Source organism: Tasmannia lanceolata, unplaced genomic scaffold (genome assembly GCF_043159265.1).
Source record: "Tasmannia lanceolata isolate RefF3 unplaced genomic scaffold, GAP_Taslan_0.1 ptg000018l, whole genome shotgun sequence".
In the NCBI taxonomy this organism is placed as follows: Eukaryota; Viridiplantae; Streptophyta; class Magnoliopsida; order Canellales; family Winteraceae; genus Tasmannia; species Tasmannia lanceolata.
In genome coordinates, this window is record NW_027518695.1 from 61,018,519 (window position 1) to 61,044,625 (window position 26,107).

Sequence of the window (26,107 nt, forward strand, 5' to 3'; positions counted from 1 at the left end):
AATTTTTTAAGAAGTATAGTGGGACAACATGGTGGCCCAACAGAGGAACGGTTTGGATCATCCTTGTGGGCTCCACTCATTTCTATATAGGGAAAATGACCAAATAGAAGGGGTTTCTTCTGACTATGACATTTCAAGAGGGCTGTTTTCTAAATCACCAATGAAGAGTGCATATGACTAAAATGCCCTTGACTCTCTCTCTCTCTCTCTCTCTCTCTCTCTCTCTCTCTCTCTCTCTCTTTCCCCCTATCAAATCACCTATTTGAAATTATTACATTTAGGGGAAAACAAATCCCAAAACCCACCTTTTTCCCTCTTCTTCTTCTTCCTTCCACCTACCAACAAAACATACGTATGAAAAACCCAAAAACCTCCATTTTTGAAACCCAAAAACCTCCATTGTTAGATGCCAAAAGCTCCATTCTATTGCTAAAAACCTCATTTTTAGATGTGAAAGCCTTCCTAACCCTTCATTGCATTGCACAACGGCTCCATTTTCAACAAATATTGGAAAAAAACGTTATTGGATTTGGAAATCTTAAAAATCTTCACTAGAAACCACCATGCCATTGCAGAAAGCTTCCATTGAATGGAAAGGTGTGTATTTTTACCCCTCTCCCTTCTCTTTCCATTATAAGGCATGTTTATAAACTTGAATGAAAGTTTTTCATGTTAAACTACTGTCTTCCATTGCAGAAAGCCTTCAATCACTATTTAATCTTATTTAAATTACTTTAAACACTTTATAATCATTGTTATTTTACTGTAATCCACTAATTTCTTAAGTTAAACCAGTATTTCACTACCATAAACCAGTACTCAAGTGGGTGTTTATAAGTGGTTTATATAGGTTCTTTGGGTAAGATTCCTCCGTAGTGGTTTATAATCGTAAGTAGTGGTTTATTAAGGGTTACCAGTGGTTTAGAGTGTTTATAATTGTGTTTATAAATGATTTATACAGGGTAAGAAGTAGTTTATAGTGTTTATAAGTGCTTTATATAGGCTTATCAGTGGTTTAGAGTGTTTACAAGTGGTTTATATAGGGTAAACAGTGGTTTATATAAGCCTATCAGTGGTTTAGACTGTTTATAAGTGGTTTATGTAGGCTTATCAGTGGTTTAGAGTGTTTATACATGGTTTATACAGGGTAAGAAGTAGTTTATACTGTTTATAAGTGGTTTATATAGGTTTATCAGTGGTTTAGAGTTTTTACAACTGGTTTATATAAGGTAAACAGTGGTTTATATAGGCCTATCAGTGGTTTAGACTGTTTATAAGTAGTTTATGTAGGCTTATCAGTGGTTTAGAGTGTTTATACATGGTTTATACAGGGTAAGAAGTAGTTTATAGTGTTTATAAGTGGTTTATATAGGTTTATCAGTGGTTTAGAGTTTTTACAACTGGTTTATATAAGGTAAACAGTGGTTTATATAAGCCTATCAGTGGTTTAGACTGTTTATAAATGGTTTATGTAGGCATATCAGTGGTTTAGAGTGTTTATACATGGTTTATACAGGGTAAGAAGTAGTTTATACTGTTTATAAGTGGTTTATATAGGTTTATCAGTGGTTTAGAGTTTTTACAACTGGTTTATATAGGGTAAACAGTGGTTTATATAAGCCTATCAGTGGTTTAGACTGTTTATAAGTGGTTTATGTAGGCTTATCAGTGGTTTAGATTGTTTATACATGGTTTATTCAGGGTAAGAAGTGGTTTATATAGACTTACCAGTTGTTTTAGAGTGGCTTATCAGTGGTTTATAGTGTTTATAAGTGGTTTATATAACCCTATCAGTGGTTTAGAGTGTTTATAAGTAGTTTATATAGAGTTAGCAGTGGTTTTAGAGTGTTTATAAGTTGTTTATTTAGGATAACCATTGGTTTAGAGTGTTTATAAGTGGTTTATATTGGCTTAACAGTGGTTTATATTGGCTTAACAGTGGTTTATAGTATTTCTAAGTGCTTTATATGGGGTAAGCAGTGGTTCATATTTCCTTGTCATGACTTAGTAGGTCTTAGTAGTGGTTTATGTTGTTTTATGGAGACTTAGCAATGGTTGAAGTTGTGCATAATTCAAAAATGGGTGCTTTACTTGTTAATTGGAATGGTTTTTTTTTTTAATTGGTTATTTTGACAATGGTTTAATTTTGTGTAAACAGGAGAACAGTAGAACGAAGAGCTTCTTTTATCTTACATGTCGACGGCTTTGTAAAGGATGCGGTATCATTTGAATACGTCGGAGGGAAGAAGTTGCCATTAATTGTGGGTTAGAAAATAAAATTTAGAGAATTTGACACTCTAATTCACAGGAAAATTGGGACTAATCGAAGTAATGTTTCTTTATCCATCAAGTGTCGATATATTTTAGACCCATATCAGATCATCTTACATGATATTCGAGATGATAACGACCTTGATCTGGTGATGATGCTTTTTGATAGTACGATTATTAATTCTCTGAGCTTGTATGTAACTAAAGAGTACAATTTTGGAGGAAACAATTCTCCTCACCCTACGGATGTCGGTCTGCTGTCTCGGTGTGGAGATCCTCCTGATGAAGGAAGATGTGGTGATGGATATACGAGTGATAGGTAAAATAGTTGATTGTTTACAATCCATTTGTGAAATTGCCTTCCCTTTATTGTTACTCACCTTTGCGCAGATGTCACGCCAACTTAAGTGAAGTTTATGAAGATCATATTTCTTACCAGAATGTTGGTGTCGCAACGATCCCTACCTCATTTGCAGACGCTTCGAGGCGAAAATTAATTCTGTCCCTGCATCACCGAGTCCATCGGTCGTTGCTCGAGAAGGAAAAAAAAGAAGAAATAGCAGTAGTCATAACATACATCGGTAAATTATAGTAGAGAGCAATTGTTGAGTGCTATTCATATTCCTTCCTTTCATTTATGAATCAATTATTTTATCTCTAATTGCTACCCGATGTGCAGCTACGAAGTGGACTTGAATCAGGATTTTGATGATCCCAATTTTAATGAGACCGACACCACTGAGACCGAGTTTGAGACAACCCATCCAAGCCAATACGATGAGGAGTTGTCTAGGAATTTTGGAGGTGATGTTCATGCTAATGAATTGATTAGACCGAACGATGGCAGTAATAACGATGATGATGACTTTGGTGATGATGAAGAGGACTTCAGTGACGGTGAGGACATGGGTGATGAGCAGGATGAACCTACTAATTATCTAGGCAATGCTTTGGGAAATACGTATGAAGGCAGCCGATGGAAGCAGATGAAATGGTTGTAGGGGCTGATGAAGTAAATGAGATTGTGCGACTTCAGGAGTTCACGGTTGGGGCAATGTTCCCAAATCTTAAAGTCTTTGAAAAGAAAGTCAGAGACTATGCAATCTAGCATCATTTTGTGTTTGTCCCACAGGAGAAAAATCCCACAAAGTATGGCGTTAGATGCAAGGAGCGTCGTTGCCCGTGGCGTATCACAGGGACCACTTACACAGATTATGTTAAGGTAAAAACATTTATCCCCCAGCACACATGCTCAGGCACAGTGAAAGGGAACGATCATCCCATGGCCACTGCAAAATGGGCTGCTGAAAATTGTGTAGCGTTATTCCCCCGACCAGAAGACGTGAAGGCTACTTTGATAAGAGAGTACATCAAGGTCCAGTGGGGTATAACATTGTCCTATCGAAAAGCCCACATGACGAAGGAGCTTATACACGAAATTAAGTGCGGAAATGCCGAGGCGTCTTACCGCATCCTGCCTGCGTATACTGAGGAGTTGGTAAGAAGAAATCCTGGCACAATAATACGGTTGTGCCGATCCCGAGAGTTACGGCCAAGAGGGGATGATACTTTCGCCCGTTTATTTTGGTCATTTAGCCCTAGCATACGTGCATTCAACCGAACAGTTAGGCCCCTCGCCCTAATTGATGGGACCCATTTGCGGGGGAAGTACAGGGGGACTCTACTAGCCGCAACTGGGATAGACGGCAACGGTGGGTTATTCCTGCTAGCATTTGCAGTAGTCGAGGCTGAGACGTATGAAAGCTGGGTATGGTTTCTGCATTTGTTCCGTCATAATTTCATTTCAGCGGGCCGAGATGTCATCACGATTGGGTCGGACCGGATGAAGGGGTTGCCTAGAGCCGTAGCTGAAGCTTTGCCCAGGTCACACCATAGCTATTACATCCATCACCTCAATGCCAACTTCCATTCAACCTTTAAAAATGAAAAGCTCTGGAAACTCTTTATGACAGCTGCATATTCCCTAAGGGAGGGTGCTTTTAAGGATGCGATGGAGAGTATTAAAAGTCAGAGTAAAAGAGCACACCAATGGATATCGGACATTCCTAAAGAAAATTGGGCGAGCGCGTATTTTGAAGGATGCAGATATAACGTGTTGACAACTAACGCAGCTGAGTGCTTCAATGCCGTTTTAAAGGGAGCAAGGGAGTTGCCAATTGCAGCACTTTTAGAAAACACAAGATGAAAAGTTTGTGACTTCTTTCAGTTCCGTCAGAAGACATGTAGCAAATGGACGACTCGTTTGACACCCAAAGCGGAATCCTGGTTGGCGGAAGCATGTAAAGAAGCAAGTGCCTATACGCCGTGGCAGTGTAGTTGGACCGAATTTCAAGTAACGTCCAGGTACCACGTTGACCAGGTGGACTTAGCTAAGCAAACATGTACGTGTCGTATGTTCCAAACGATGGGAATTTCGTGCGGGCATGCGATAGCAGCCATGGGACTAAACCACCAAGATCCATACAGTTACTGCCAGGATTGGTATCTGGCCGATGCATATCGGAAGACTTATGACGGAGTAGTTTATCCCACGTTAGATCGATCGCAATGGCCAGATCCTTCCCATACTTTGCCGTTGGTATTGCCGCCAAAAGTAAGACGACAGCCAGGGCGACCGAAAAAAGTCAGAGTGGAGAGAGGACTAGAAAGAGGAGTGCACATAAGTGCGGTACCTGCGGGCAACTTAGACATAATAAGAGATCGTGCAAGAATCCTCCCATCGTAAATCGTCAGGAAAACGAGGCTCCAATCGGGCCTTCCGCACCAATGGAGAACAGGTATGATCAATCTAACATGTTTTTTTTACTAGTCCTCGATACAACCCGTGCTGGCGTTAATCGATTCGTGCAAATTTTATTGCAGTCCTGGTCTATCCTGCCTGCCTCCGTTTTTTCTATAAGTATGAATTGCAGGCCCGGCATTTTTTGGAATACATAAACATTTTTTGGAATAATTGTTTTGGAATAATTGTATGTTTTTTTGGAGTACATGTATGTTTTCTGTAATGGGGTGCTATAATTAATGAGAAATTTTTTTTTTACAAAGCAAAGGAGTACGTAGAATTGTCAAAACCTGAAAGCGACTGATCATAGAATCTACCTATCAGGTGCTTGGCCAACATACGAACTACATTATCCAAATTATCATCCAAGAAGATAAGCTTAATACATCATATGTCAGTATATATAAAGCGTCTGAGCAAAAAAGTATCCATCATCATCAGAGAACTAAAGCCATCTACTGCTCTGGAGGTGGTGGTGGAGGATATGAGGAACTGGCAGGCTGCTGATCCCACTGACCACCGGAGAGGTACTGGTAATAGGTGGTCCACTGTTCATCAATCTGTGTAGTAAGTGTCTGAAAGCGACTAGCCATCTCCGTGTCAACGTGAGTAGTGAGCGCGTGGAAGCGACTGGCCATCTCCGTGTCAACGTGAGTAGTGAGCGTTTCGAAGCGACTGGTCATCTCCCTATCAACGAGAGTAGTGAGCTTCTCAAACTGAGAAGCCATGGATAGCTGAAGGGCCTCCTGCATAGCGGTGAAATCCTGAGATGCCCGTGGTGCCACAGGTGCCTCAGTATCCTGATCCGCCTCTTCTTCTTCATCTTCTTCTTCTTCTTCTTCCTCTCCTTCTTCTTCTCCTTCTTCGTCTTCTTCTCCAGCTGCAACTTCAACTACTTCTTTGTTTAGAGCCATGCGCCGGAAAGACTTATCATCAAATGGAGCGGTAGGAATGATGGTCGCCTCACTATCCAGAGCAATGCCAAAGTTGCGGAAGATACACGTAAGGAGCATGCCATATGGCAAGGAGGCTCTGGACCGCTTAAGTGTTTGGAACATAAAACGGAAGATGATATAGGGTAGGCAAACCTTGCGACGCTCAAGAATACAATAGATGAGGTAGGCCTCTAAGGGCCTTAGAGCATCGGTCATGCCCCCGCGAGGGGTGAAGTTGCTGAACATGAAGTTGTGAAGCATCTTAGCTTCAGGAATGAGATGGGAGGCTTTCACTATCATGTTGGATCTATAACTCCGGGTAATCCGACCATACACAGTGTCGTGATCAAGATCATTAAGTGAATGGATCCCATTTCCAGGCCAAAAGTAATGCTCAAAACCATCGGGACTAATCTCAAGCATCTCAGCAAGTTCATGATAATTGAGTCGAATCGTTGTTTTCTTGACGCGAGACTCAATTTCGAAGTACGAAGGACTGATTGTGAGATTGGCATAGAAAAGACGTACCAATCTAGGATAGATAAGCTCATCAAGATGAAGAAATTGTGTCCATCCAAGAGCGTCAAACCGAGCTTGAAGGTCGAAGTGTTTGAGGACGTCGGGCTCTATGAAGCGTCCGGTGCGGACACCACGATTAGCCATTTTCGGCCATACCTTCTTCGCTTGTGCAGAGGAGAAGTAGGAATTTGGAATAAGCTCCAGTTCGGGAGCCGGAGCCGTAGCTTTCTTAGACCGCTTCCTCGATGGTCCTTCATCGTCCTGGCGTTGGGTAGAACCTCTGATTTGGACATTTTTGGTTCGAGGCATCTTGAGAACAGTTAGGGAATAAGAGAAGTTGTAATGGAGGGTAAAACGGAAGATGGGAAACCTTAGATTTCTGAAAATGGAGAAAATGAAAGAAAATGGAAGAGAAATTGATTATAATGGAAGAGATGACGAAGAAAATGAGGAATGTGGAAGAAAAATAAGAGAAAATGGAAGGAGAAGGAGTGTGAATGGAAGAAAATTGACAAAAGGAGGAGGAAATGGAGGAATAGGAAGAGAAATTGGGGGTTTTAGTAGGGATGACGCATTTTATGGGTTTTTGGGTAAAAAACAGGGTTGTGGAGGATGAAGATGATGAATTAGGGTTAGATTTGAAGGGATTGTAAGGGAGAATGGTTAATGGAGTTAGGGTTTGGAAACGGTTTTCAGAGAGAACAGAAAACGAAGGAAAATTAGAAGAGGGAAATGAAAAAAAATGCACGTTCGAGGGTTTAAAAGCGGTTACATAAGTGTCGGAATTCTGAGACTGTCTCGGAATTCCGAATTTTTTTTTAAAAACCATCAGAGTCGCTGCGGAATTCCGAGACATAATTCTCGGAGTTCCGACCACATAGGTTTTACATTTTCAAAAAATTCGAAGTTTACTGCGGAATTCCGAGAATTTTTTCTCGGAATTCCGACCAGAATTGTGAAAAAACAAAACATTTTGATATAGTATCTGCGGAATTCCGAAAATAATTCTCGGAATTCCGACAAAATTTTTTTTTTCCTGCGGAATTCCGACTAAATCTCGGAGTTCCGACCAGTACTAAATTTTTTTTTTCCTAAGATAAATATCATATGTACCCTAATGTGCTATATTGGATTTGATTGACCGCCTCCATTATGTCCATTATTTTGGAGCCTTTTCCATCCATCCTATCCCCATGAAAACAAATAAATTGAATTTGTTTCGAATAGTGTATCTCACTGCAAGCAGCAGATGTGAACTCATGACCATGCGCAACAATCAAATCCTAATCCAACCAATTATTAGATGCCAAGGTCTTGAAAGTTACATTCGATTTGAACCTGCATTGGAGTTGGAAAATGGAAGAGAATGTCTGATCCTTACACAATGGTCAAATTTACACATTAGAATTTGGAACTGAAGAAATGGAATAAGTGGTCTGACAATCACCATAATACATTACAATTTACAGACATTACAATTTCGAAATGATATGTCTCGAGAGCGTCGACCCACCATAAGCACTCGGCCTCACAATCAGCATAACAATCACTGCCTTCTAAAAGTGGAACATAAGGTGCCTGACCCTTCAATGGTTCCCTCCGTAACAATCACCTGCAACACCACCACCACAGCCCCTACAAGTTGACAATCATGCCACACCGGCCATCTAAAAAATCCTCCAGTAGTTGTCTTCTCATGACCATGATCTCTGCCTGACTGAACTTTGGCGGCACATCACGTGTCAGGCAATCCATCTCCTTCAGCACAAACAACCCACAATCATTGCTGCAAAAGAAGAAGACATCATTGACCAAGCTCGTGGAGCGCAAATAAGAGGCACAATGAATTTAAGTTTTCTAACCCCTGATTCTAATGAAATTTAGTACATGTTTCTCTGTATGGGCCTCTTGTCAAGTTCTTCCAGTAGAAACTTACTTACGTCCACCTTCCACTTTTCTAAGTATAGCCCCTCCAGGTATCGAACCTATGAAACAATCACTACAGGGTAACAGTTTTATATACTTACAAATTTAACGAAGGAAGGTGAGACTCGAACTCACCAATGGTCGAACCTCTGTCCAGTACTTAACATCTTTCAAGGAGTTGTAGATGTAGAACTTTTCGTCCACCATATCAAGGACCAGAAGAATCCAATGCTGAGGGACATGCACCGGGAAGAGGACTCTTTTTAGGCTATCCGGCAAGCATTGATTCAAGCGGCAAACGTACTTCTCAACGGAGTCGTGGCCGGCGTAGCCCTTGTCAGTTATACAATCCTACAGAAGCAATACGAGCAAAGTGATTCGTGACCAAAACACATTCAAAGCTTCCTAAAAAATTATAAAATGAAAGTTTGGGAATGAAAAATGATTTATTCTTATGTAGAGGTAGGTGCTGATGGAAACACAGGCTCTTTCTCCAGGTTTTCTATTCCGTTCATCCCGGACGTTCAGATACTCGGCGTATACGTTCATAAGCTACGTAAGATAACATATAGATATTAGAGACGAATATCACTACTGAAAGAAGTCAGTATTAGAAAAAATAACCAAAACACTTACCGGAGAAGTTAACCACGCTACGGGGTCGTTAAGAATAACTAAGTCTTCGGCACACATGTACTCGTTGTTGATCTGTATGACTCGGTGGCTGCAAAACTCCGGATTGTTTAGCATTTACAAAGGGTAGATAACTATATTACAGAAGAGCTTCAATCCAATTTACCTTTTGGGAAGTGCAAGAAGCGGTCCGAGCAACCGATGGTTTTGCAGCTCTGTCACCGTCTGTTTATTGTTCGTCTTCTTACGCCCAATACCTCTATACGGCGAACTAGTGTATTGAGAGGCTTTCTTCCTTCTTAAACCCAGCTTCACTACTCTCTCAATACTCCAAACTTTCGGACCCATAGGTTTTACTGGAGTGTCGTGGATGGAAATTACTACCGGCTCTATTCCCTCCCGTCGGTCTTGGCTTCCAAACACGACCGACTGCTGGTCGTCCCCTCCATCCGGACCTTCACCTTCAACCACCTCCGGTGTATCCTGGCTGGGAATGATGACCAACTGTCGGTCATCCCCTCCTTTCATCACCTCCCCCCCTCCTTCATCTCCATCCTGGCCTTCGGCCTCCTGGTCCCCTTCAGCCTCCTGCTCCCCTTCAGCCTCCTGGTCCCCTTCAGCCAGCTTCCTCTCCAACTCAGCTACTTCATCTTCCAACTCAGCTACTTGATCTTCAAGTTGTCTTAACCTCCCCACTATGAAATTTAATTCAGCCCTGCTTATAGGCTTCTCTTCTCCATCCACTTTATTCTTTTCCTTATCAGTTTCTTTTTTTGTCCATCTTCTTCTCTTAACAGCTACGTTGCTCTGAAAAATGTAAATGTGAAGTTAATAACATATGAAATATATAGTTATTGAAAATGAACTATAAAGACCGTACCAGTAGACTCAGAGACGCTATCGTTTCTTCCTCTGAAATGTGAATGTCTTGGAGACGATCCTTGTCTCCAACACCTTTTCTCTTATAAACCTACGAAGATTAAAGGAAATTTAGATAACTTGAATACAATGACCCTATGTAAGCAAGAGAGTGATGTTCCTTACCACTGATATCGGAGTAGAACGTTTTGCGATCAAAACATTGTCGACATCTAAGACATCATCTTCTACGATGGACTGCCGCTGTCCCTCTTCTCGAGGAAGAAGAGGATCGTCGAGATTGTCTACATCATCTGCTACGATGGATAAGAGACTCTCTTCTTCAGGAATAGGTAGTAGGCACTTCAGAACCTGAAATCGAATAGTTCATTTCGGTTAGAATAAGTGAGACCTAGAGGAGTACAGAAGCTTTACGTCTCACCTCCTTCTTCTTTAGCTTCCTATCACGGATCAGGGTAATGAGGGTTGTCTGCTCCTTCATCCGTGTATCGATCCTCGCGGTCCACTTCAATAGGCGTGGACGCGCATCTGGAACTGAAGGTTCCCACAGGGTAGTATGCTCGAATAGCCACACCTGGAATGAAGACGTACGATGATTAGAGAACAAAAATTTAACTTACATATCGCTTATATGGTACATACTATATGAACTCTTTACCTGTAGCAGAATAGCACAACCGTTGATATATCCCATCCCCTTCTTCGAATATGAATCCAATGACTCTATGAGGAAGTCATAGACAGGGTATTCCCAACCAATTCTTCTGATGGTCTCTGCTTCTAAGTAGGGGAAAATGCAGGATTTCGTCTTGTGATCCGTGGAGTCGGCATGTGCAAAAAGCACAGAGCAGCAGAGGAGTAGCAAGACATGTCTGACTGTCGCCTGGATCGATAAAATCTCGTCCGACATGGACTCTGCCCTAATAACCTTCGCAATCTCAGCGAATCTTGCTGTTGGACTGCCAAACCTCCAACCTTCGACCTCTTCTGTCGAATGCCAGTCTATCCTTATTCTCTCCCCTATAAGGCTTAGACCTAATGCTAATGCTACATCCTTAACCTCAAAGGGGACTACGATGCCGCCTACTCTAAATGCCCTGGACTTGGGTATCTAGGATCGCACGAGGGTGGTCAAAATTGCCTTGTGCAATTTTACACCTTCTAGGTTAAGCAAGCCTCCAAATGGGCTTCTACTTAGGATATCAGTATGTACATTCCTCAGCTGCAGGGACTGGAAGAAGTTGTAAAACTTGGAGGGGCAGCATCTTGACGTAACATAAGACGGCCGGAAAATAAAGCATTATTAGATATATAGCACATTAGCAGAAATACAACACTTAAAAGAATAACAGGAGGCATTACCATGATTTCACGAGATGATTACTATATGCAAAAGATGAATATGAATCCAAATAATCAGATGTGGACCTGTTCAAACACAATGTGAGGAAACAAATTAACAAATATCCATTTAATTTCTTAGAAGCCTATTAGGGTGTTGAGCAAATCTCTAAGGAGAATTAAACCCCTAATTTATCTTAAACCACTATTAACATGAAAAATTAGGGGTTTAAACACCTAATTGCTCGCAAACTCAAACCCAATATAGCAGTGAAATGTCTATTCTATTTTTAATAGCCTAGTAGGGTGCTGACCAAATCACTACGGAGAATAAACCCCTAATTTATCAATTAAATCACTGTTAACATAAAAAAGTAAGGGTTTAAACAACTGATTTGTAACAAATTCAGCCCCTATAGAGCAATGACATGTCCATTCATTTTATTACAAGCCTATTAGGGTGTTGAGCAAATCACTATGGAGAATAAACGCGTAATTTCTCAATTAAACCACTAATTTCTCCTAAATTAGGTTTTTAAACCATCAATAGTTAGTTAAAACACCTTATTTATCAATTAAACGACTGATTTCTCACAAATTAGGTGTTTTAACAAATAATTTCTCAGAAATTAGGAGTATAAACCACCGATTTCTCAGAAATTAGGTGTTTAAACCACTGCTTTCTAACAAATTAGGGGATTATAACCATCAATAGTTACTTCAAATCCCTCATTTATCAATTAAATCACTGAGATTGGTTTAAACCACTGATTTTTCATAACCCTAACTGAGAAAACGACTAAATCACTGACTTATCAAAACCCTAAATGACAAAACCACATATAGACTGAGAGGGAGAGAGTGACAGTGAGAGAGATGGGTTACCAACCTGTGAGATTTGCCGCTCAGATTTACCTAGAGAGAGATAGAGAGAGGCCGAGAGATAGAGAGAGAGATAGAGAGAGCGAGAGAGAGAGAGAGAGAGACTTGCCGGAATTTTTCCGTCCGCCGGCGACGGTATTTGCAGCGACAGAGAGAGAGAGAGAGAGAGAGAGAGAGAGAGAGAGAGAGTAAACAGTGGTTTAAAGTAAAAAAAAATAAACAGAGTAAAAACAGAGAGAGAGAAAGAGAGTAAAACCATTTTTTTTTTTTACTAAGGGTATTTTTGTCACATACGCATCCAAACCAGTCAACATCACTTCTGTTTTGTGATTTAGAAAACACCCCTCTTGAAATGTCATACTCAGTATAAACCCCTTCGATTTGGTCATTTTCCCTTCTATATACTACGATCAAGGACACTGGTAATGTTTGTTAGGGGTGAATGGAAGATAAATTTTGCACAATGAATTACTGTAAGTGCTTGAGGTATTGCCTTCTCACTGTTCAATTTGCCGGTTCTTTTTTGTAAGAGTTTTTTTTAGCGAATCAAGATCCCCTATAAATAGGGTTTATCATTATAGCTTTCTTCTCTCATAGATATTCCTAGGGTTTCTCCGTTTTCCAAAGATTTCTTTCTAGGGTTTGCAGAGGACTCTTAAAATCTCAAAAAATGGCGGAATCGGATCCAAGTCAACCATCCGAAATGGTAATTCTCTTTTTATTTCATTTACATCATCGATTAATTATTGCTCTTCTCTTCGTTTTTCTTGTAAGAAGCTACAGTGTTATTATTATATTTCATGGAAATTTCTGAAATATTCCATGAAATTCTCTTTCATAGTACCAGATCAAGCGAGGTATAATCACCATCTTCCTTCTCCTTATTGATATATTGATGGAAAAAAATTGAGAGAAAAAAAAGCTTCTATTTTTATGAACTGGGTTTAGTTGTATATCCTTTAAATTTCTTTTCTGGACAGTCTTTAATGAGAGGAACAGAATTGGAAAAGGGATTTTCTAGGAAGGAGGGAAGACACAAAGCAAAGGAGAGGGTTTTTTCAAAGTGTTTTCATGGCTGCTGATTTGCTACATTTCTTTATTCGGGTAACCGCGCCGGTCAAATTGCCTCAGTCATTTGGGCTGCTCTGTCTGCATTTCTCTCCATTTTCAGGTTGCCCGTCTATTTATAAAAGGAAGTGAAACCCAGAACCACCCATTCACTCATGATTTTTATTTTTTTTCATTTTCTTTTAACACGCACCTCCGGGATGTACTTTTTGTTTAACATGCTTCTAAGAGAACCCCACGGCTAGATTAGTTTTTCTTTATTTTCTATTCATTTATTTTTTTCCCACCAATTTCCAGATAAGAAATGCCCCTACTTCAAATATAATTTTGAAGAACCCCTTTTTTCAGACAGTGGTTTAAGAAACCAGTTGGAGTTTTCTTGGATCATGGATGGCCTCAAAATGGGATTGCAGATACGTGGATTTGCAAATGCGATATTGCATTCACCATGGGACAATACATTCCTAGCTTGTTACATATATCATTCAATTTTGACTTATTTAAGGATTTTGTAAACATATCAGCTAATTGGTCCCCTGACCAAGTAAACACAGTGCAAATCTCTCTTTTCTGGATTCTTTGACGGATAAAATGACAATCCACTTCAATATGCTTGGTGCGCTCATGGAAGACTGGATTGTTGGCAATATATATTGCAGCTTTGTTGTCGCAATAAAGCTGCGAAGGAGAAGATGAAATGAAGCCAATTTCCGAAAGAAGTGAACGTAGCCAAATAAGTTCTGTGCTTGTCTGTGCCATTGCCCTGTATTCAGCCTCTACATTGGACTTAGCTATAACATCCTGCTTCTCACTCTTCCATGAAACAAGATTGCCACCTACAAATGTACAATACCCAGTGGTGGACCGTCTATCTGCTGGGGATCCAGCCCAATCTGAATCAGAGAAGCCTTCAACTTTCATATGGCCATGTCTTTTGAACATCAATCCCTTCCCTGGAGCCCCTTTCAAATACTTAAGAATCTGTGTCACCGCAGCCCAGTGAGAAGTACGTGGAGAGCTCATATACTGACTGACAACTCCAACAGCATATGAAATATCTGGCCGAGTAACCGTGAGATATATAAGTTTACCGACAAGCCTGCGATACCTGCCAGGATCCTCCAACAACTCTCCTTCTTCTGGAACGAGTTTCACATTAGGATCCATGGGTGTAGAAGCTGGTTTAACTCCAAGATTGCCTGTTTCTTTTAGCAAGTCCAAGACATACTTTCTCTGTGATAGGAACAAGCCTCTAGAGGAACGAGCAACCTCTATCCCCAAGAAATACCTGAGCTGACCCAAATCCTTAGTAGAGAATTCCTTTTGCAAGAAGGTTTTCAAACGTTGTATACCTTGTAAATTGCTCCCTGTGATGATTATGTCATCCACATAAACTATCAACAAAATACACCCAGCTGAAGAGTGATAACTGAAGACTGAGTCATCCACTGCGCATTGTTTCATGCCAAAGCGCATGACTGCCTCACTGAATCTCTCAAACCACGCACGCGGAGATTGTTTGAGGCCATATAGTGACTTGCGTAGGCGACACACGTAGGAGGAAGTCTCCCCCTGAGCAACAAACCCTGGTGGTTGCTCCATATACACCTCCTCAGTTAGGTCACCATGGAGGAAGGCATTCTTCACATCCAGCTGATGAAGGGGCCAGCTATGATTAACAGCAAGAGACAGGAGCACACGGATAGAGGGAATTTTTGCAACGGGACTGAATGTCTCAGTGTAGTCAACACCAAAAGTCTAAGTGTATCCTTTCGCGACTAACCGTGCTTTTAAGCGCTCGACAGTACCATCAGGGAGGTATTTGATGGAGAAAACCCACCGACAACCAACAGGACGGGCACCAGCGGGTAGGGAAACCAGATCCCATGTATCATTACTATGAAGAGCGCCCATTTCTAGGTTCATAGCATCACGCCAGCCAGGATGGTCAAGAGCCTCAGCCACTGACTGTGGTAAAGAGATAGAAGACAAGGAGGAAACAAAGCTCTGGAAGGTACTGGTGAGCTTATCATAAGAAACAAAATTCGAAATAGGATGTGCAGTGGAACGGGATCTCGTACGAGATGCAATAGTAGAAGCAGAAACAACAGAGGAAGGCGGAAGAGAAGGTACCTGAGAGCGGGAGAGAGGGATCATTGGCTCAGAAGATGTTTGTGCGAGAGGAGGTAGAAGAGACCTATCTGTAACTTGGCGCCGCTGATACTGCTGTGTAATTTTAGGTGGAGCTGGCTTCTCCAACGTGGCAGAAGAAGTAGAAGCTGCAGAAGCTGGCCGCACGGAAATAGGAGATGACGGAAGAGAAGCAGGTAGATCTGGTAAGGGAAGCGAGACCTCGGACTCGAGAGAAGGCGTGAAAGATGCCGCGCCATGTTGGAAGAATGTCTCAGACTCAAAGAACGTAACATCGGCTGAGACAAACCAGCGACGCAGACGAGGGCTATAGCAACGATAGCCTTTCTGCGTACGGGAATACCCCAGAAAGACACAACGCTCAGATCGGGGATCGGGTTTGTCACGGCCAGGTCCAAGTTGATGAACAAAACAAACGCATCCAAATACACGAGGTGTCAGAGGAAACTGTTCCTTACTAGGAGATAAAATCTCGAAAGAAGAGGCACCCTCTAAGACAGAGGAAGGAAGGCGATTTGCTAAGAAACTCGCCGTGAGAAGGGCATCACTCCAGTATGCCTTAAGAACACTCATCTGAAAAAGAAGAGTGCGACCTACTTCAAGCAAATAACGAAGTTTCCTCTCAGCAACACCATTCTGTTGAGAGGTGTACGCACATGAAGACTGATGTAAAATCCCATGTTAGGAGAGATAGGATTGAAAGCCATTAGTATCAGAAAAATATTCTCTAGCATTGTCAGTACGAAGACATTTAATATTGCAATTATATTGATTCTTAATTTTAGAATGAAATGTGCGAAAAGCAAAGAACACGTCGGATCGATTCTTAAGTAAATATAACCAGGTCATGCGTGAGAAGTCATCAATAAACACAATAAAATACCGAAAGCTAGTAGTAGACGCGACCCTAGAGGGTCCCCATACATCAGAATGGACTAATTCAAATGGACTAGACACTCGACTAATGATCCGGGACGGAAACGACACACGACGGTGCTTCCCGAGTTCACAGGACTCGCACTGAAAACTAGAAAAAGGTCCGGGAACCAGAGAAGTCTGCTGTAGCCGCTGAAGTGAAGGATGCCCCAGGCGACAATGCCACTGAAATGTATCCACAGAGCTATGTAAGACAGTAGGCGGCCGGCAGTCAAGACGATAGAGTCCATCTACCTCACGACCCGTTCCAATCGTCTTCCCAGTAGAGAGATCCTGAAATAAACAGTAAGATGGGAAAAATGAGACAGAACAGTGAAGAGATTTAGTAATTTGGCTAACTGAAAGTAAACTAAATGGTGATTTTGGTACACATAAAACAGAAGATAAGGTAAGAGCAGGATGAGGGGAGATATGACCAACACCAGTGATAGGTGTAGTGGACCCATTAGCAAGTGTGATAGACTGAGAGGGAGATGAGAAAGAGAGAAAATAATGAAGCTGAGAAGAGTTACCAGTCAGGTGATTGGATGCCCCAGAGTCCATGATCCATGATCCTGAGCTAGATAGAAGAGTAGTGGGTGAACTACCTGGCTGGGCGAAACCTGCAGTGGGAGGACGAGAACTGAGCCGCAGACGCTGGAACTCCTCATAATCGGCACGGGATAATGTATAGGTGGAATCAGCTGGTGCAGGAACAGAAGCAGAGGGAGCGCAATCTGAAACCGAAGCAGTAGTAGCACCCATGTGAGCCGAGCGTGCCTGAAAAAGCTCGGGATGCAGGGTATAGCAATGGTCAATATAATGTCCCTCGCGCTGACAGTGAGTGCAAAAAGAACGACCACGGCCACCACCAGAACGACCACCACCACGGCCACGGCCACGACCAGAGGAGGCTCCACCATGAGGCGGGCGAGTACTGCCATTGTAGGTCGTGAGAGCAGAACCATCAATAGGAACAGATATCAGTGGATCACCAGGAGAGCACTGCTGGACGTGGGAGTAAACCTCAGTAAGGGAAGGAATAGCGCCAGAACCGATAATCTGCTGACGAAGATGCATGTACTCTGGACCCAAACTATCAAGGTACTGCACAACACGGATCTGATCCCTCTGACGGGCAGCCTCTGTGAGATCTGTGGTAAGCGGCATGTAAACATCAAGCTGCTGACAGAGGCCAACGAATTGGCTGTAATGGGTGGCAAGAGGAAGATCACCACGGCGGAAACGCACCCACTCAGAATAGGTAGAGCAGATCCAACTAATGTTTGCCACGCCAGAGTAAAGAAGAGTAACCTGATCCCATATCCGTTTCGCAGTACGCAGAAGCATCAAGGGCCCAGAGACGTGAGGGGCCATACTCTGCCACAGAAGGGTGCAAACAAGAGCATCCTCCTGTTCCCATCGATCAAAGGTGGGATCTGTCGTAGGAGGAGGATCACGACGAATGACGTGGGCTTTCCCACGGGCAATAAGATACTTCTCGACAGCTGCTTTCCAAGTAACATAGTTTGCTCCATCCAACTTAACAGTAGTGATATGTGGGAATGATCCATCCACAGAGAGAGATGATGACGAAGAAGACGCCAAAGAGGTTGTCGGACGAACATCAGGAGCCACTCCTGTGGAAGGATTGTCAAGCACCTCCTCCATAACAACAAGCAAGAAAGAAACAGACAATCCAAACCAAGACGAATAACAGGAGATAACAGAATAGGTGGGGAAACTAGGATAGGCCAAGAGCTAGACGCGGCTCCAAGAATGACGGGCATCGACGAAGCTTGACAAGAGGGAAGCCATGAGACACAGGGGGGAGCCGCAAAAACAGACAAGAATCAAAGTAGGGTAAAAGATGAAGATCTAACACATAATAACAAGGAGAAAAGAGGGGTACGGTTTACCAAGGGATGAAAGGAAGAGGAGGAAAAATGATGTGGGTTGAAAAACTTGGGGTGTGAGGCTAACCAGCAAACCTAGGAATTGGGGGCTGGAAAAAAAAAAATTGGTGCGAGGCGAAACACAGCCCTGGAAACTTATTTCCAGGAAAGTGATTTTGTTGGAGGGGGGGTTTAGAAAATATTTTCTGGAAAATTTTGGGGGGGTGCAAATCCTCGGTCCTCGAAAAAGTTTTCCAAGAGAGAATATTTTCCTGGAAAATTTTGAGGGGGTGCAAATCATTCGGAAAAACTTTTCCAAGCTGGGGAGAAAATATTTTCCTGGGGGGGGGGTAAAATAATTTTTGCCCTGGGTAGAAAATGTGTGTGGGGTTGCTGCACGGGGGTACAGGAGCAACGTGGCGAGGGGGAGGGAGGGAGGGCCAGGTGCCTTCGGCTCGGAGAGAACGACGACGACTCAAGAGGAAAAAGATGGCGTGCCGGTCTGCCTCCGATGAAAGATCAGAAAACCCGAAGGCTCTGATACAATGTTAGACGAAAGTTTAGGCAGAGAAAAATAAATGAGTTAGGGTTATCTCCCCCTGACTCATATCTTTATACTAAAACATAAAGGAATGTACAAAGTCCTAAATGCCCTTAGGCAAGTTACATATTCCAACACATACCATTGAAACCACTGACTAGCTCACCCTCCAAGTGAAATGAAGCCAACAACACTCGTTGATCGTCAGCGATCTGATGATAACGGAAAAATTGTTCTACGCGGTAAATCCAACCAGTGGGGTCATCTCCATTGAATTTTGGAAAATCCAACTGAGTGTATCGTGGCTGGAATGAATTGGAAAAATTATCAGATCTGCCATAGCCTCTCCCTAGATTTCCTCCTTGCCCTGCATCATGATTACTAGTCCGTTGTTCTTCATTTACTATATTTATAGTTGATGCTAAATGATCATATTTAGCATTTACAGCCGCCAATGATTATCGGATCTCTTCCATAGTTTCTTCTATTTGATCAATCCTTTCATCATTTTTCCTCATCATTTTGCAAGATCGTAACTGGTTTGATACCAGATGATAGGATCCAAATAGAGTTAAATAGAAAATAAACAAAAAGAGATGAGTTCGTCCGTTTCGAGGGGGACGATGCCTCCTTACAAAAGCTTTGTTGAGAAAAACCAGTCTGTCTTCTCCTTCCTTCTATTGAAACTTATAAACATGATCCCACAAACTACAACTGCCAAACTTAACAACAAATTACAATACGACAACACATACGACACCTAACCTGCTAATAATTGTAAAAGAACAGAACACACATTTTACATAACTGAAAATACATGTGACCCTATCATTTATGCTCTTGTTTTGATAGATTTGAGGTTTTTATAGGGGGTTTTGGTTTTTTCTTTCTTCCCGAGGAAAAATCTACATTGGTTATTTGTTTTTTTTTCTTGGATGTGGAAAATTTTGGCTCGTGATCGAGCGGTTGCCGATTTATTAGTAATCTCTGTTATTGATGCTATTGGTCTACGAATAAGTGTTTTTATGAGCTTAAGTTTCGATATGTATGATTTTCTAGGGTTTCACGTCTACAGTTTCGATGGATTTTGGCTTTATTTGTTCCCTCTTTCTTTCATCAGAAGATTTGGGTTTTTTTTTTTTTTTTTGGGCATTTTTGGATTTTTAGATTATGAAATTGTTGGATTTTTATATATAATGCATGTGATGTTAGTATAGATTTTGTGAACTCATTGATATTCGTCTTGGAAATATAATGGTAACTGACTTTTCTATGCTTAGGCCAAAACTCTCATTGACTGCACTGCTACTTTTATTACATTATCTTAGGCCCTGCTTGTATTGCAAGAAAAACATTTCTGATGGAAAACATATTTTTGGGAAATTTGTTTCGATCCACAATCTAGAGGGAAATGATATGATTATGGTTAATGTGGATGGATATTACCATAAACTATTTGTCACTCTAATGAAAATTTGAATAGAGCTGGTTTCAATTATCTTTTCGTGTGTAAGAAAAGTGGTAAATTTCAGAAATATTTTTCCTTCCCAAACTTGTCCACAAAATTATTGCCATCCAAACAGGGCCTTAGCTTACTTATCATATGCTTTATTACATTCATCTAGATTTCCTTGCATCAATAAGTTCTAGGCTACAAAGCATTTTCGGACTAGTGGAATTTGATCTTGTTTCATCTGGATCTCTATGCAATGGTTGTGATGTTAGTAGAAATTATAATTATAGTATTTTCAGACCTTTGTAAACCTATTGGTGTAGTTAGTAAAGGTCATGAATTCACTGATCTTCATCTTGGGAAATGTTCTGATAGCTTAGTTTCTAGACTATGTTCTTGATTTTTTTTTTCATTCTTTAGTTCAAAAGTTGATTGATTTTATGTAATGTTTTGTTGAGTTCAATTAGATATTCATTGTAATAATAAGTATCATATTCAAGAGTCTTTGCATTCATGTAATGACGAGAAGCGTGGAAAAATAGTAATTTCTTAGAAATATTGCAATTCCTTAACATTCATTTTATTTGTACTGGATTTTTCATATTGAGATGATAATTTACATTGCCTGGTGTGTACATTCTATTATTAGCTTGTTAGATCTGGACCACATTTTTTACCTTCTTGCAGTATGGTTTCCTTTTGGAGAATTTACACAAAGGTCATATTATTTGAACTTTCTGAAAGATGCCTCTGTCTTTGAAACTTTTAGGTCATATTTATATAAGCCTTTCACGTTTTTCTTAATCACTGTCTTGGTCTTTCTGTTCCATTGATTTTCTGGAACTAATGTGTTCTGCTTTTAGTCAAAACATTCGTTAATACTCTTACTTTTGGTAGACATCCATATTTTCTTTAGTTATGTATTTTGTTGTTGTTTGGTAACACATATCGTTTTTTGTTAAATATGTTATCAGCTAACTGATGCTTCTCACTAATATTAAGAAGAGGAGGAGGAGGTGGAGGAGGAGAGGTTAGTCACCAATTGCTAAATTTTGAGGAAGGTGAGGTGAGGTTATTCAACATCCCCTTTGGAGGTGGCTAATCTGTAAGCGTACTGGGTAGTAGCTTTCCTTGAAAGGGACTTGAGTCCTTTCCAGGAAAGCTACTGCCACCACGCTTACAGGCCTCTATATCATAGGGTGTGATAATCTGAAATCCTTTCCCAAGGGGATGTTGAAGAACCTTACCCCCTCAACAGGTTGGCCATTGGTGACTGTCCTTAACTACTTTCCTTGCCGGAGGATGGGCTACCCACAATGCTTCAACGATTAAGTATTTGTGGATGTGTGGAAGTAGAGAAACAATGCAGAAAGGAAGGAGGCCAATATTGGCCTAGTATCTCACGCATCCCGAAATATGGGTAACTCACTCGAGGTTTTGTAGACTACACTAGTGAAGGTACACGGATATCTCTCATCTTGGCTTTTATTAATTATATGAATGATTTTCGCTCCATTATTTATCTTAAAGAAGACAAAGTGAAATTATGCTTTGGTTGCATCATATGAGATTTTTTTTTTAGCCTTATGGGGCCTTGTCCCTAGCTGGAATGTTTATTGTATTTCTGTCTATTCTCCTTTTTCAATAAGTTTCAACTAATCCTAAAAAAAAGGAATAAATATCTTTGCGTACATTACTGAGAATTTGATCAATGTATGGATGTAGGATCTATCCACAATTAACTTTAACAAAGTCAAACCAGCTCTCATGGATTTTTATCGGCCTTAATACTCATTGGTTGTTCCTTGTCATGATTTCTTGGTATCTTTCATATTTAATTGATCTTGTGGATGAAATTTTAGACATTCAACTAGTCAAATGTTCTTCCTTTTTATTTAGTACCGGCTTGCTTTAAATATTATTTGATTGATGATTTCATTTGCATTTAATTACATTCCCTATACTTATAATAAGATGAAGTTATGTCTAAAGGTTTCCCTTTTACATTTACATAAACTTATGTTAGAACTTAGCATCAAAACTCCGTTAATTTTCCATCTTGCATGCACCCATATCTCTCTCACGTACATATTGAGCTTTTGTTTTGCTAAATAAGCAAGAATTAAACGAACACACAAACACACACACACACACACACACACACACACACACACACACACACAGACTCCTTTTCTTTCTAGATAAGTAAGAACTAAACGCCAACACATGTTGACTTAAAATACTTATTTTATTCTTTCTTAGTTGCAACTTTTTACTGCCCTCAGATTTCTCCATTTTATTTCGAAGTCCCATCTACTCTTTTGGTTTAGGCCTACCAAATAAACAATGATCCCTACCTTTTACATACGCTTACACTTTGCCATCCTTTTTGGAGACCTTTATCCATTCATTGAGGTTATTCAAAAATTTAGGTACTTAGGACCAAATGTGATTGCATTATGCAAAACTGTTTCCAGAAGAAGTTAACCTTTTATCTCTTCTTAGAAAGCATTTCCTGTTGGGATCCTATTTAAGAAATTATATTATGTTAGAAATTATATTTCACGTTTGGGCTACCTCAACGGTTGAAGCCCTAGGAAACCTTTTTCGCCGTGTCTTGGAGGTAAAAATGGAAGGAAGCCATAAACAATGTATGAGCTTTGTATCCGCTAAAATCCTCACTCCATGGGGGAAACTGCCCCCTTCCCTTGCTCCAATCCGGATCTTGGGCTAGTACTTCACAGTCAGAATCGAAGTTCAGAAATCACAGCCGGGTTCTGATGCTGCTCCTTTGGAGCCAGACCGTTGTTTGGAACCTTCCCCTTTACCGGTTAAGGATAATCTAATTTTGGATAGCCAGCCCTCGGCGACGATGCCAGGGCTTCCTTTCCGCCTCTGGACCTTCAGGGAAGGAGAGCTGTTCTCCTGGGGTCTGCTTCTCTGAATTCAAATTTCAAATTTCACTGCTCAACAGCAGTGTTTGGCAATATTCAGGAAGATCTCCCCCCGGTTCAATCCCTCTTGCGACTGATGGATGTTCCTTGGGATCATCAAATTTTCATCCTATTCAAGCCAGCCATATACCCACTGTTCTGGACCCCAGTGAGGAAGGGCTCAGACTGAAGGATCCTTATCAACCATCTGGGCATGTTAGGAGTGCTAGTTTGGCATGCTATCTGACCCGGAAGGAGAGTCTTGCGAAATTAAGGAAAGGCTTGGGTTAAGCTTAGGATTCCTGGGCCTCTTCTCTTCTGGGGTATCCTTTTCGTTAAAACCCAGACCTCGAAAATGGAAACCTAGCTTTGCATGGAGGCAAATATCTAAGGGGATGGATTCGGCCATCATAAGGGGAACCACCGAGGAAAGCCTACTTTGAAATCCATGGATGCACTCACTAAACCTCCTTCCGTAGGGCTGAAGAATAAAAAGACAAATGTGGCTGCGACCCTTGTGAATCCTGAAAGGTTTTCTCAAATCCCAAATGTAAGTGTTGCGTGCGGATAAAGTCTATTTGGGACCCCCCAAAATCTCGATGGTTGGTTTTGGGAGGGATCCGGAGAAGGTATATCTGCGCTGGTTTTGTACCCATCCATTGGCAGTATCGATGAGCTTTTAAGGCAGATGTCACTAAGGAATAATCATCTTTAATTTGAGGAAGGATAGGGGTATCCGTCTTTTGGGAGAAGCATTTAAAGAAGTTCAAAAATATTTCAGTAAGTAATGATCTCGCGAAAGTTTTCCTCATCATGGGAAGTCGAAAAGGTTTCCTCGATTTGGGCCGGACGCCAATGAGTAATTTGACGCCATTAATGTGCATTTATGGCAGGAAGAGTTTTCTGAATGCAAAGAGGAGCACGAATATGGACACCTGTCCCTTGGTCAGAGGTCCCTTAGTGGCGGTGATCTACATTTAAGGAATTATCGTCTTTTCGATTGAAAACATAGTGATAGGAAAACATTTGAGATAATCAATAAAAAAAATTGAACGATACTTTTTCACCCCAGTCCTCTTCCATGGCGGGACGGAAGAGGAAGCACCCTATGGAGTTACCAGAAATAGAGGAAACGTTAAAAAGGATTTAGGCAATGGTTTATTCTGAAGAAGTGGCTTCTAAAGTAGTGCCAACACTGAGAGAAATCATCAAAGACTTCTTGAAAAGGCAATGGAAGCTTTTCAAAGAAGCCGCTAATAGGAGTCCTGATTTATTCTTTACTGTGTCTGGGTCACGTAGCGTTAAGGAAACCCACTCTTCGATGCATAAGCATCCCTTCTTCATCAAGGTTTTGGAGGAGGAAAAATCGTCAAGGCAGTCAAGATGGGAAGAAGACAAGGAATCAGGAATCAAGAAACTGGAGGCGACGATCAATAAAAAAAGAGCCCCTGAGGCATTAGACCGAGTACTAAAGAGGCACCGGCTTCTAACCTTAATGAGGAGGTTTTTAGTGCTGCGATAGAAGGACTTTTGTCTGATCTAAAGAGATGCTCATCATAGGGAGAGCATTAAGAAATTTGGTAGTAGGTCCTGGCCTATGAGAAGAGGGATCATTTTGAGAATTTGAAAATGACCCAATAGTTTTCAAGATCTTTGGTGAAGATCGCAATGGTTTTAGTAGTATTTTTTGAAACTGCTTGGATATGGGAAGTTCTCTTCGTTGAAATTTTTGGGGAGTGATGAATTCAAATCTACTTTTGGTGGACATGGGAGACGGTTGGGGGGGGGGGGGGGGGGCAATCATTGGTTTTATAATTATCTTTTTGGTTTTTTTCGACCAGGATTAATCTAGGTTTTCATACATTGTAATACTTGGGGGACTACTGGTCCCCCATGCTTGTATTCTTCGTATGATCTTAATATACTTCTATCATCTTTCAAAAAAAAACATATTGTTTCTTTTCATATAAACTCGGTTGGTGTAGATGCTTGATAGTTGATTGTATGTGATTAATCTATTATTTTTTTAAATTCTTTCGTTCAATTTTTTCTTCCCATTTTGTGAAAAGACACTCCGCCTAAACTTCACACAGTAACATTGCTTCTCATCCTTTTTGGAAATATTAGTTCCAACTCATCCTCTTTCGAAATATTAATTCCATTTCATTCTCTAACTTTCCTATGTAGCTCTTTCCTGAAACTTCGAACAATTAATAAGAACCCACCTATCTAGTTGTCAAGATTTATTTATAATTAATGCAAACCAAAAGCAAGCACAACACAAACTGCATGATCGAACTAGAGGAAAATTCAACTTCTTGAAAGGATTTCAAAATATTAGTAATAGATGCAAGAATTGAAAATAGAAAATTCTAAAGTCATGAACTGCTTTTTTTAGCAATAAGAAAACAGTTTCTTTAAAGTGAGTACATATGAACTTTCCATTAAACCCTATCTATGAGATATGTAGAGTTCTTGCACTTGAAGCTTCTTCCAGAGTGTAAACCATATCTTTCTAATTCTAGACTAATAGTACTTTCTAAATCAACTCAAAAGCAACTCCTTTGTGCTCTAAATTGCTAAAACTTAAGTAACTAAAAGTAGTTTTTGCATAGAAAACTCAAAAGATAAAAAAAGCTATCATAAAACTACTAAATTTAGACTTCCTACTTCCAAAAAATAAATGGAGACTATTTCTCCTAATACAAGTTACTAATCTCATCCTAAGTACAATACTTTCCAATTGAGTAAATGTTCCAGTTTAGAAAGCAAACAGATTGTGTACATTTTAGTTCTGGTTCATACACTATCGACAACTTGAGGGATTTACGGAATTGGTTTATAAACTATTAGTAGTCTCTTTAACTCAAAAGGAGACCTTCTAACATGAAGCCCTACTCAAATGAACTCCCATTCCCCTTTTCGGAACCTTTTAAAGTGGAAAAGCTCAAAATTGTCAGTC

General features: G+C 40.7%; 1 protein-coding gene across 17 annotated transcripts in view; it reads left to right on the forward strand.

Annotated features, from left to right (window-relative positions):
- LOC143851909 (uncharacterized) overlaps window positions 1-26,107 on the forward strand; it is an 80,647-nt gene that overhangs the window by 41,270 nt on the left and 13,270 nt on the right. For 14 of the 17 annotated variants that reach the window (XM_077361416.1, XM_077361413.1, XM_077361415.1 and 11 more), the window contains one exon: window positions 2,159-5,052. In XM_077361416.1, the coding sequence (XP_077217531.1) occupies window positions 3,554-4,477 (924 nt within the window). In that variant the 5' untranslated portion in view covers window positions 2,159-3,553 and the 3' untranslated portion in view covers window positions 4,478-5,052. Of the gene's footprint in view, window positions 1-2,158; window positions 5,053-21,186; window positions 21,671-26,107 lie in introns of those variants that run through there. The other 3 variants (XM_077361420.1, XM_077361417.1, XM_077361418.1) reach the window with 1 other exon arrangement.